Genomic DNA, 13,987 nt, shown 5'->3' with positions numbered 1-13,987 from the left:
AACACCATGAGCTTTAATTTACGATCGACACTAGTATTACGCAAAAAGGGGGTGTAACAGATGAGACTTCTGCAGTTCTGAGTGAAGCCTTATGCGCTCAAAAATGCGGCATCGAGTGCGTTCATTACCTTGTCGGTGTTAGGCAGCGTCAGGGCGGCGGCCGACGCAGCAGCCATCCACCTCGCTGTCTCGGAACTAACTCTCCTCTAACTTCTCCTTACCACCATTTACCGAAGTTAGTTTCAAAAAAACTATCTGGCTGTGTTTTCATCTGACCAATCAGGGTCTCAATGTTAACCTTAAGCTCCGCCTACAAAACTTCTGTCTATCCAATGAGAAACGTTATACTTTTCGTGGTGGGGCAATGTTTTTAAAGTTTGCAACGTAACAGAGACGCGAAAAAGTCTCACGCTAAAACCTGCAGCTAGTGTGGTCCTTTTAGCGTTATCGTGAGATCTATACTGTTCTGCTGGAGGGCTCTATCTTTTAACATGGGCTGGGGGGTGGTCCTAATGTAACAGACACGCGAAAAAGTCTCACGCTAAAACTTGCGGGTGGTAGTGGCCCTTTTTGTGTTATCGTAAGATCTATACTGTTTTTCTGGAGGGCTCTAGCTTTTAACGTGGACTGGCGGTTGGTCCTTGACAGAGACACGAAACAGTCTCATGCTAAAACGTGCGGGTTGTGTGGCCCTAGTGGTTAGCTGGCGACGTGGGTGTCCAGTCCGTCCCTTATCGTAAGGCCTGCTAGCTTAACACGGTTCTGCTCTCGGTTTCTGTTCTCGTTTCTCCCCTCGGAACTGCGTCGGTCTCACGGTGGGAAGGTACGACATGCATTTAGGCATTCTTGTGTTAGTCTGTGGTATTCCATTTACTCACTCGTTACTCGTATTACTTTGGTTAATTTAATGTGACGATTTATTCGGAGCTATGTGACATACTACTGGATTTACTTATCATGTCAGGGTTTTCATGGAAGGTGTTGGATTTGCCTGACACTTTACAGTTTCAATATACGAAATATACTGACAGAGATGTGAAGATGTAAATGGCATGTAAATAAACACATAAAAACACACTACTGACTTTTTAAAAGTTTTATTTGTACAAGGATCGGTTTCGTCTGTGATTTACAACCATCTGCACATAAATTGTGTGCATTTTCATACAGTACATGAACGTGACCGAGAACGTGGCTGTAGATCACAGATCGTTGTAAAATTAAAAACTGGGTATGTTATGTCATTTTTCACGTTACTCATTTCGATGTTTTAAGTTAATTGGATTATTTATTGCTCATTTAATACAAAGTTTTACATTCCTGGAACACTTTATACTGTATAATCAATCAAACAAGCACCATTTTCGTGTAGAAATACATGTAAGTCCCGAGCAAGGTGTGATCCAAGTTGCCATTTCAGTACTGGAAATCAATCACTACAGCAAAAGTGGCAGCTATTCAGAACCCGTGGGGTACATCACGATATCATACACCTGAAAACATAATAATACATTTTTGTGTATGTGAATTCCTAAGGGACCGAACTGCTGATGTCATTGATCCCTAGATTTACACATTACTTAAACTAACTAACGCTAAGAACAACACAAACACCCATGGCGAGAGAGGACTCGAACCTCTGGCGGTAGGGGCCTTGCAGTCCGTGACATGACCCCTCAAACCGCGCGGCTACCCCGCGCGGCAATAATACATTTTTATAACATACGAGATTTGTCAGTGTCTACTTTGCTTTTAAATTAAATATATTCCACGTTCTTGGAACCTCCAGTTGTTTGCCTGAACTCTTGACGTGCACTGAATCTTTCCCATAAATACATATCTTTAAGTAGTAACTCTAAATAGAGAGCTAAATCGTTTTAATGTAATTTTACTTAGTATCGATTTGTTAATAGTCATTTGTGTTCTCAAGCAACTACTTAGCAAGAGACTACACAAGGAATTTTCAGCTTCTCGTGCCATTTGCATCTATGTGATAGTAATTTACGATAGAAAAAACATTAACCATTAATCTCCGTTATCGTATAGTCGCCGAGTATTTGGTTTATTCTCCAAAAATGAATAGAAAAATTACTTTAATGTAAGTATTTTCGTTATCTACATCTACATACATACCCTGCAAGCCACCGTACGGTGTATGGCGAAGGGTATCTGCCACACATGAATGTTCTCTAAATTTTCTCAGTACTCTTTCGCGAAAAGAACTTCTCGTCCCTGCAGGATGTCCTTCCGAGTTTACGAAGCATTTCCGTAATACTGGTGTTGATCGAACTTACCTGTAACAAATCTAGCAGCACGCTTCTGAATTACTTCGATATCTTTCTTTAATCCGATCTGGTGGGACTCCCAAAGACTCAAACAGCACTTAACTGTTCTGTATGCAGTCTCTTTTATAAATGAGCTACACTTTTCTGGAATTTTCCCAATAGCTCAATGTTGACCTTTCGCCTTCCCTACGATCTCATAGACCGAGCTGGCACGGTGGTCAGCACACTGGACTCGCATTCAGGAGCACAACGGCTCAAATCCCAGACTGATCTTCCAGATTTAGGTTTTCGGTGGTTTCCCTAAATCGCTCCAGACACATGCCGGGCTGGTATCTTTGAACAGGGCACTGTAGATTCCTCCCTCCCCCCCCCCCCCCCCCCCCCATCCTTGAAACAGTCTGAATGTGAGCTTCGTCTGTAATGACCTGGTTGCCGACGGGACTTAAAATCTTAATCTTCCTTCCTTTTCCCCCTGCAACCAACCTTACGAGCTAACTCTATATCATGTCTCTTTGCAGCATTACGCCTACATCTTGGAGAATATTAATCATAGTGGTTGAGTCAAGTAGCACACCAATAATACTGTTAGAATCTTACAAGGTTGTTTTCCCTACTCATCTGAATTTACTTAATTTTCCCACATTTAGACAAGCTGCCATTCAACACACCACATATAAATTCTATTCAAATCGTCAAGTATCATCCTGCAGTCACCAAAAGATGGCAGTTTGCAATACACTATAGCATCATCAGCAAATCATCGCAGATTCCTGCTCACCCTATCCGTAAAGTCGTTTATGTTCTTACAGAAGAAGAGCGGTTCTATCACACTTCTCTGAAACACTCCAGGACAGCGTACTGGTTTTATTACTTAAAGTTCTTCGAGAAATATACGTATCTGGGAACTTATTTCCTATACTGCGTCATTTGTTAACAGTCTGCAGTGTGGCACTACGTAAAACAGTCTCGGAAAATCTAGGAATATGCAATCTGCCTATTGTGCTTTATCCTTTGTTTACGGGATAACGTGTTAGCAAAAGACAACGTGGGTCTAGATTTGCGGATAGAACTTAAAATAAGCTTAAGAATTAGGCAGGAAACAATTAAGATGCTGGTCTGTAATTTTGAGGGCTTGTTATTAAATCAGGAGTCACCTACGCTTTTTCTATCGCTTGGGACGTTCCTCTGGGCTATTCTTCTGCCATTGGTTTTGCTTCATATTTTGTTGATTCTCTTCCATAAAATTAACTACCATTTCCTCTAACCTAGTAATTCGTATTTTCAGAGTCGCAGAAATTGCAATTTTTGTTTCATTCTGTGTCCAAGAAATCGTTTACTCGAAATTATAGACCACATTTCGCTTTTGAGTTGCACACTCTTACAATTACTTTAGGGTAGCTAATAACTGTGTAGCCTCTGCGTGACCGTAACTCATATGACAGGAACCACCAAAACAGTGTGAGAAACCCTGCGAACTCTTCCCTACGTCTACCATACTGATATAACAAACGCGAAAGTTTTACTGTTCCTTACGTCATTCACTGCTATAGTTGTTTATCGAATCCATTATTTTCCACTGAAATTCTTTTTATTAGAAACTATGTCTTCTGGTCAAACATGGCACAGTGACAATATGTTGCTATTGTCGTCCAAGGCTGTCATTCTCACTTATGCTGCTTTTAATTCATTTTCAGATCCAGTATTATAACCGTGGCCACACATATGAGAATCAATAGAAGTTGCGAATTCCATCCTTCTTATTGATTTTTGATAGAAGAAATGTTTCATTTTTAATAATTGGATGCAAAAGCAATTAAATGTCCAGTAAAATTGCTAACATACTTTTTTACTTATAACGTAGAAGAAACTTGTAGTTTCTCTGAAAGACAAATAATAGGAATGTCGAAAGCAGTGGGACTGCGTCGAATAGCTTTTCCAGTCTATAAAGCACCCTCTCTCCTACCTCGCCAGGTAAGAGACCATCTTACACACATAACAAATTGAGATGCAACTCACCTGCACACGTGGATGTCGGGATAGCATGAACACGAGAGCGTCTGCTACATCTTCTGGTTCCATATGCGGCAGCTCCTCTAAAATATCTGGTGTCCAACTTGTAGAGTTTGTGATTATTTCAGTGTTGACTAGTCCTGGCGATATTTCCTGAAAATTAATGTATAGACTGATATATACAAACGTTGGCTTCATCACCTCCTGTTTGCTACCATTTCATACAAACAAGTCCACGTACAAAAATTATTTAATCTTAAAGTGTAATATTTGGTATTTGTTATTTAAAGAAAAGACAACAATCAATAAGGAAATTTAGTTTATTTCTGACCTTCTCTACAAATTATTTGGGTTTAATTTCACACATAAGATGGCTATGGTAACCTGCGATTGTGAAACCATAGTTTATTGTTGCTTATTAGAACATGTGTTGCTGCCAGTCATGATTTTTTTCTCAAATTTATCTTGCCCGGGACGCTTTTCGGGTAATTAATTCCCCCTGTTGACACTACTATATTTTACCTTTTACTCTTCATTTTATTATTACGTTTAACGACTTGAATGTAACATTTGTTTTTCGTGAGCTGTGAAATGTTTCCTTTTATGTGTAATTTAAGCCCTAAAAACTAAATAATGTGTGTAAACGCACGTAAGAAACAATGTATTTTTGTATTAACTCCTTGTATGGTCTTTAAGTTGTCTTATAATGTAAAATTGTAATTAATTTTTCTTAAGCGTGACAGAGTATACACATATTAAAGCTAGCAAAAGAGAGCAATTGTATTTTTTAATTGGCAAATAATGCATCAGACGCAGCACAAGCGGCGACAACAATCAAATTTTATGCGATCAGTCACACCGAAAACAGCGCAGCGAAGTCTCTCGAACATTTTTCCACGCAAAACGTTTCCAGGACAGCAAGAGACTGAGGAAAGATGACAGTAAATTTGCCTTCATTTGTTTACTTGTATATAAACGCGAGCGGCGTCTGGCTCTCTCTCCCTCGAAAGCTCTCTTCTCTCTCCTGAGGCCAGCTTTCTATTGATGTCTCCGCTCTTGTCGCTCTCTAACAGGCAGTTGTACTTGAAGGATATTTTCAAGGTGTGTAAAGTACTCATCTATGTAAAAGAATCGTCAATATTTGAATAATTGTTATTGTTTATTAATGTTTCTTAACGCTAACCTTTCCTACCAACCTTTCTATGTTTCAGCTAGGAGGACTGTAAGACTGCTGACACATCGTTTGCTGGCCGCTGCCGAACATCATTGATGTTCGAACTTGTAGCAGCCACTCTTGCGTCCCTGAGATCTGTTAGCCGATCTGTAAAGGCAGTTTCCAGGCAGCACTTCCGTGCATAGCACGTAATATTAATGGTCGGCATACAGCCAGAAAACGACGTGTGTGGTTAGTCCACTCCAGCTGTATCAAAGCAGGTTAAACATAATCTTGTATTATTAATTTTCTCCCTCTTAGTCGTAAATTTATCAGTGGCGTGTGATAATTTAAACTTTTCATCATTTTTTTTACTTGGCTGCTTCTTCTAATTAACGGTACTCCATTTAATTTCCTCCTATCAAAATTTATTTTTCAATTACCATTAAAGAGCGCCACACATTTAAGAGAGGAAACTTTTCCTTTTTCGAAGAAAATAATAATTTATCAGCTATAGCACAAATCTTTATAACAGTATCAGCTTTACAACAGTATCAGCTATAGCACGAATCTTTATAACAGTACGAACGGAACTCCTGAAGATTTCTGAGCACTGCAGCTGATCGCACACAGCAAAACTCGCGTGCAAGTTGTCAGCTGCCAAACACAATTAAAAAAAAACACATTTGACGTTTCGGTTATTACCTGAAATGTGTAACGAGCAAGTGTGTAGTAGTAGAATCTTTAATGATCAAAAAAGAACCTAAGCCTCTTACAAAGAAATGCTCAAATGTCACCTAACTGAAGGAACATCGTAATTAGTTAAATATAATGCAATAACGTTCCAATCAAGTTCAACAGTCGTAAAATGATTGACATGCCCCAGTCAACCGTTTATAGTTACGCTGTTTCCATGTACACTATGTCACAGACTTCAGAGTTATATAAAGTCATCTTAAACAGTGTGTACATAGTTCGTTAGATAGTCTGTTAGGCGTATGCAACTCGATAACAATATAGTTTTCTGTGGTGACTGCTTGACTTACATCATTCAAAAGACTATCGGCCCGCCAAACAGGTGCATGTATCTCGCCACCAGTATATCTATTTTTAATGTCTTCTTCACCGTCTTTAACATAAGCAGCGATTGCATGATATACTACAGCATCTTATCTATTGATTGAATAGTCATATTGTTGACTGCTCACTGAGATCGATATCATATATTGCCTATAAATGGCAAAAGTAAAGATAGCTAAATTCAGTGTGCAAAGTTCTTGGTAAAGTTGCTGCGTCGGATTCGCAGCTTTATGACTGCCTCCACCATAGTAGTCAGGGTCTATGTCTGACTGTCGTGAAGCAGAGCCCAGCATCCTCGCTCCAGAGTTAATCTGGTGGATATGGTGCAGGCTTTTACTGGATGGTACTGCCTGCTGTTATAATGTATGTATTACCTTTTTGAATGAAATGTTTATTTTAGTGTCGTCTCAGAGGTGGAAATTTTTGTTTGACTTAACGTCACAGAAGCGAAGGGCTATTTGTATAGTAGCTCGAGGGGTCACTTGTAGTGGCCAGTGTACTTGTTTCGCTGCCCAAGGCTGTGAATTAAATCACTGGTCGAGCTCCGCGCCTCCCGTCCATGCACACGAATGAGTGAATGACATTCCTAAGCCAATCGGCGGAGAGATCGTTCTCCATGCCGATGAAACGGCTATCTACAAAAGTAATCGCAGCCTCCTTCAAATATGTCACAAACTTCAGCAACACCTGGACAATGTTACGCACTGGTGTAATCAATGGAATGTCAAGATCAACCCCACAAAGTGCCAGGCTATCTATTTTACACCCAAAATCAAGCTCCCTAATCGTCAACCCACCACTGATGGCAGGGAATTGATTTGGAGGAACTATGTCACATGCCTGGGCCTTGAGATTGGTAAGCGCCTAACGTGGAACAAACATCGCACCACTGCAGCAGACAAAGGTTGTGTTCTTTTCTGTAGGTTGCGTCCCCTCCTGAAAGAATGCCGACTAGTCGTTCAGTGCAAACTTCTCCTCTGGCGCCAGTTCATACTTCCGGTCATCCTGTATGGCTCGGAAGTGTGGTCTACAGCGTTAGACATCGCTCTAACAAGACTGCAGCGTCTTCAAAACAAAGTTTTCCGTTTCATCCCATGCACTGTCAGATTCATCCCCAACAAACATATAAGTGAGCTTTTAGGCCAAACCACCATCTATACAATTATTCAGGCTAAATCCACAAAATTTTACGAAACAACACCAACTTCGTCCTACGTTCTCATTCAAAATTTAGGACAATAACCACATGAAGCGTCTCACAAGCCCCCAAAATTAACCCTTACGTGCCACTTAAGGGATCAATATCACACGCACAAAATACCAAGTAGAAGCTTACTAACTGGAAACACACACACACATAATCCCTGTTCCTCATCTTCACTAAACCCCTAGCACAATCTAAAGGCAGACGGGTACAGCTCAGTGGAACTTCATATATATATATACCTGGAAATTGAAATAAGAACACCGTGAATTCATTGTCCCAGGAAGGGGAAACTTTATTGACACATTCCTGGGGTCAGATACATCACATGATCACACTGACAGAACCACAGGCACATAGACACAGGCAACAGAGCATGCACAATGTCGGCACTAGTACAGTGTATATTCACCTTTCGCAGCAATGCAGGCTGCTATTCTCCCATGGAGACGATCGTAGAGATGCTGGATGTAGTCCTGTGGAACGGCTTGCCATGCCATTTCCACCTGGCGCCTCAGCTGGACCAGCGTTCGTGCTGGACGTGCAGACCGCGTGAGACGACGCTTCATCCAGTCCCAAACATGCTCAATGAGGGACAGATCCGGAGATCTTGCTGGCCAGGGTAGTTGACTTACACCTTCTAGAGCACGTTGGGTGGCACGGGATACATGCGGACGTGCATTGTCCTGTTGGAACAGCAAGTTCCCTTGCCGGTCTAGGAATGGTAGAACGATGGGTTCGATGACAGTTTGGACGTACCGTTCACTATTCAGTGTCCCCTCGACGATCACCAGATGTGCACGGCCAGTGTAGGAGATCGCTCCCCACACCATGATGCCGGGTGTTGGCCCTGTGTGCCTCGGTCGTATGCAGTCCTGATTGTGGCGCTCACCTGCATGGCGCCAAACACGCATACGACCATCGTTGGCACCAAGGCAGAAGCGACTCTCATCGCTGAAGACGACACGTCTCCTTTCGTCCCTCCATTCACGCCTGTCGCAACACCACTGGAGGCGGGCTGCACGATGTTGGGGCGTGAGCGGAAGACGGTCTAACGGTGTGCGGGACCGCAGCCCAGCTTCATGGAGACGCTTGCGAATGGTCCTCGCCGATACCCCAGGAGCAACAGTGTCCCTAATTTGCTGGGAAGTGGCTGTGCGGTCCCCTACGGCACTGCGTAGGATCCTACGGTCTTGGCGTACATCCGTGCGTCGCTGCGGTCCGGTCCCAGGTCGACGGGCACGTGCACCTTCCGCCGACCACTGGCGACAACATCGATGTACTGTGGAGACCTCACGCCCCACGTCTTGAGCAATTCGGCGGTACGTCCACCCGGCCTCCCGCATGCCCACTATACGCCGTCGCTCTAAGTCCGACAACTGCACATACGGTTCACGTCCACGCTGTCGCGGCATGCTACCAGTGTTAAAGACTGCGATGAAGCTCCGTATGCCACGGCAAACTGGCTGACACTGACGGCGGCGGTGCACAAATGCTGCGCAGCTAGCGCCATTCGACGGCCAACACCGCGGTTCCTGGTGTGTCCGCTGTGCCGTGCGTGTGATCATTGCTTGTACAGCCCTCTCGCAGTGTCCGGAGCAAGTATGGTGGGTATGACACACCAGTGTCAATGTGTTCTTTTTTCCATTTCCAGGAGTGTATATACAACGCAACCATATTTCGTAGCCTTCGTCACTTCGTGCCTTGTCGTAGAGTTCCTTCCTAGGCGTGCCCTTGATATTTAGTGACCACAAATTTCTCTTTCACTGACTCGTGCACATAGTAGGAGAAGAAGTACCAAGGCACATGGCAAACTCTTCTAAGTGCCTTGTTTTGCTGTCGCTGAATATTGTCCATGTGGGACTTAGCTGCAGCTCCCCACGCTGGGCACGGATAGTCCGTTAGTGGGCGTATGTAAGCGTGGACTAAATGCAGGCCATATTCTATGGAGAGACGGGACCCGCCAGGGTAGCCGAGAGCGCTAATGCGCTGCTTCCTGGACTCGGGTAGGCGCGCCGGCCCTGTGTAGAATCCGCCCGACAGATTAACGGCCGGTGTGCTGGCCAGCCTGGATGTGGTTTTTAGGCGGTTTTCCACATCCTACTAGGTGAACACCGGGCTGGTTGCCGCATCCCGCCTCAGTTACACGACTCGCAGACATTTTAAACACATTCACACTATTTCACGATTTACACTTGACGCAGACAGCTGGGGTACACTAATTCCATCCCAGTGGATATGTGGTGGCGGCAGGAAGGGCATCCAGCCACCCCTTACAATTAACCATGCAAAGTCCATGCTTAAACCTGCCGACCCTGCGCGCAATGCGGGATAAAGGCGATAGCGAAAGAAAGAAAGAAAGATTCTATGGAGAGATGGGGCTTCTCATTGAGTAGTCGGTATCTGAACGTCGTGGAACTGGTGAGGATCCCACTTTTATGGGCAAGAGACGGCATCTGACTGGCTGGATTAAGTCACGATGCCACCACGGAAAAGGTGCGTCCTGAGGTGGCGCTCTTTTCGTCCACAGACTGTTTCTATTATAGCCCTGTATCCAGCGTCACTTGTAGCGCCATCACTCACATCAGACAGTAAACTAAGGGGTCTTCCACTATGCTTTTTTTTTATCAAGTGCACTCTGCCACGCATTGCTAAGAGCTTAGCTGGTGTCTCTATCGATGTTTTATCACATAGTCTGTAAGTAGGATGTTTAGGTTCTTTTTAATTGGTAACGCCGCCGCCACGTAGCGCTCTGTATGAAAATCACTGGCTGTGCCGTGTGCAGTCTGTGGCTGGTTGGCATTGTTGTAATACTCGCCATTATAGTGTTGGGCAGCGGCAGCTGGATGCTAACAGCGCGTAGCGTTGCGCAGTTGGAGGTGAGCCGCCAGTAGTGGTGGACGAGCGGAGAGAGATGGCGGAGTTTTGAAATTTGTAAGAATTGGTGTCAAGAACTGATTTATATATTATGACTATTAAGGTAAATACATTGTCTGTTCTGTATTAAAATCTTTCATTTGCTAACTATGCCTGTCAGTTGTTAGTGCCTTCCGTAGTTAGAATCTTTTATTTAGCTGGCAGTAGTGGTGCTCGCTGTATTGCAGTAGTTCGAGTAACGAAGATTTTTTCTGAGGTAAGTGATTTGTGAAAGGTATAGATTAATGCTAGTCAGGGCCATTCTTTCGTAGGGATTTTTGGAAGTCAGATTGCGTTGCGCTAAAGATATTGCGTGTCAGTTTAAGCACAGTCTAGTAAAAATTTTTCTAAGGAGACGTTTCATATGTCGACCCTTAGCCAAGGATACCTCACTGGAATCTTCTGATTTTTTCTTGTAGTTTGTGTAGTTAGTGTAGCCTTTGTTTATTGCTAGCGCCTTATCATAGAGAGAATTTCCTTTGTAGTTGCAGTCTTCCATTGTTGTTGCAGTCTTTCATTGTTGTACAGTAAAACAGTTGTGGCATGCATGTAGAGTTGCACCAAGTATTTCGCAGCTGCGCTTGCAATTAACTAGATATTATTTTCTATGTTAATGTATTCTCTTATTTTTGCTCTTCAAATTGTGTTTTTTTCTGTGTTGTCGTGTGAAATATTGTGACAATAATGGCGTGCGAAAAACGTAATACTAGGCTCCAAAGTAAACTGAGAAATGACAGTGAAGACGAAAGCAGTGTGTTAGCGCCACCATGTAATGAATCAACTAATGTTCAAAGTAGTAATTTGGTAATCGTGCATAGGGAAATGGAGCGGGTTGCAAATAATGGTGTAGGCAGTGAAACAATTAGTGAACAGGGAAGCATTATCGATCGATCGGTTGGCAACAGCTCGCCTCAGGATTCCGAAATGACAGGACACAATATTGCAAATACTGTAGATTCAGGTTTTGCATCCTCACCGTTTTCTCAAATAAGTCAAGAAACATTTTCTGTTTTTCAAACTGCGAATATTGCCGGTGCAAATGCATTGCCGAATAGGACTAAGGAACATGTTTCAGACACCAGTGCATTGTTATTACAATTAATGCAACAAATGGGACAAAAACTTCAAAAGTTAGACACAATGGAACAAAATCTTCAAAAGTTATACACAATGGAACAAAATCTTCAAAAGTTAGACACAACGCTTGAACAAAATCAGAAACAAATGGGACAGAATCTTCAAAAGTTAGACACAATGGAACATAATCTTCAAAAGTTAGACACAATGGAACAAAATCTTCGGAAGTTAGACACCACACTTGAACAAACACGTGAAGATTTAACTACTGAGTTACATAACATTGAATCGAAATGCCAAAAAATCTGTAATGACGTAAAAACACAAATTTGTGAGCATTTTCAACCTATGTTTTCGCGGCATGAAAATGCATTACAGAATCACGAAGCAGCCATAAAAGAATTGCAAACTGTTGTTCGTGAAAATCACGACACCTTGCAAGCTAAAATGGACTCAGTTGCATCCACCGATTCGGTTACGCAACTTGCAAGAACTCAGGAAAACTTAAAGGTCACAGTAGATTCGATTTCAACACAAATGGACACTCTGAAACTTGGTTCAGAAAAACACACTGAGGACGGAGAAAGTAGCCGAACTTTCGGATCAGTTCACTAATTTATCTACGAAGGTAGATGATAATTTGAATGACACAAAAAAGGTAGCCTTTAATGACACAGAAGAGTGCGAACAAATTAGGAAATTCAAACAAAGTCTGAATCAGATTAGTACGCAACACCAAAGAGAAATCCGGGAAGTACAAGATCAGCTGACACAGGTAATACAACAATTACGTATTTCAGAGGACACTCGCGCTCCAATACGGGAAGAGGGACATAGAAATACGGAACAGCCACAAAATAATAACACAGGGCACTTTTGAAATTATGAAAGAAATTGGCAAGGTACACCGAATTTTGAGATGGAGCCGCCGACACGACGTAACAATGACCGATATGCTACCCGCCGACACGATGATTTTGACTATAAGCTGTTCATTACTGCACGTAAATTCAAAACATTTAAGAATTCTGGCAACGACATTCATCCACAAGCGTGGCTCCATCAATTCTCTCATTGTTTTCCTCCCAACTGGTCATTAGAACACAGATTAGAATTTATGTGTGGCTACTTAGAGAATGAACCAGCTGTAAGAATGCGATCGGTCATTCACGATTGCCACAGTGAAGGAGAATTTTACCATGCCTTCCTCTCAGCATATTGGTCCCAAGCCACACAAGACCGAGTAAAACATGGCATCATGATGATGAAACATTTCGAACAATCTGAATTTTCCAGTCTTGTGAAATATTTTGAAGACATGTTGCAAAAGAATCAGTACCTGTCAAACCCATACAGCCCGTCAGAACTCATCCGCATTTGCTTAATCAAACTGCCTGAACATTTACGACAGATTATTTTAGCAGGACGATGCAAAGACGACATTGAAGCTTTTCAGGGACTGTTACAAGAACTGGAAATTGACACTGACAATCGCGGAACGCGAAAACAGGAGCACAACAATTACAGGTCACACCTGTCACAATTCCGCGATGACAGAAATAATACACGGCAAGGCTATTCGTACAACGTAAATCGTGACCAAAACAGACACCACCCATATGACAACCGTTGGCAGAGTAGTAATTATTACAGGGAAAGATCACCTCTCCGCGGTAATGACTATCACAGAGACAATCAGAGAAACAGACAATATGGAAACCAAAATAATTATTATCAAGGGAGACGGAATAACTTAAGACGCAACGGTCCAGCGCGCAGTTACGATTCAGGGAGAAATTCTCCACCACGTGACCGACAAGAAAGAAACTATGGAATCTACCGACATGACGACACACGATATGATCGTAACGACAGACCTGAATTGCAGCAGAACTGGCGGGATTCAAACAGAGCAGGGCCCTCTCGACAACGTGAATTTGTAGAAGTTAGGTCTCCAAATCCCATTAACGACTCGCGCCAACAAAGACACAATAGGCAATGACTCACACCGCTGGCAGCCACAAAACGTACGCATGAAACTGACGACGCAGCTGCCGTAGCTAGTAATTACGTAAAAATGGAAGACATTAGGGACATCTTACTCCAGGAACAGGACGTAAAACATAACAACATTGCATATCCTGTGATTCACATTACAGTAAATGACGTAAAATTTACGGCAGTACTTGACTCAGGCAGTCCCATTTCAGTAATTAGTGAAACAGCTTTTAGTAAATGCAACAAATCGAAAGATTGTCCCAC

General features: G+C 42.7%; 1 protein-coding gene across 1 annotated transcript in view; it reads right to left on the bottom strand.

Annotated features, from left to right (window-relative positions):
* Positions 1–1,267: 1,267 nt before the first annotated feature.
* Positions 1,268–13,987, bottom strand: part of LOC126336674 (farnesol dehydrogenase-like) — a 50,117-nt gene continuing 37,397 nt past the window's right edge. The window contains exons 6-7 of the mRNA XM_050000621.1: positions 4,302–4,448; positions 1,268–1,493 (exon numbers count right to left, since the gene is read on the bottom strand). Coding sequence (XP_049856578.1) covers positions 1,455–1,493; positions 4,302–4,448 — 186 coding nt within the window. The 3' untranslated portion in view covers positions 1,268–1,454. The remainder of the gene's footprint in view (positions 1,494–4,301; positions 4,449–13,987) is intronic.

The sequence above is a fragment of the Schistocerca gregaria genome, chromosome 2, assembly GCF_023897955.1.
Source record: "Schistocerca gregaria isolate iqSchGreg1 chromosome 2, iqSchGreg1.2, whole genome shotgun sequence".
Taxonomy (NCBI): Eukaryota; Metazoa; Arthropoda; class Insecta; order Orthoptera; family Acrididae; genus Schistocerca; species Schistocerca gregaria.
This window is presented reverse-complemented; position numbering and strand designations above follow the sequence as displayed.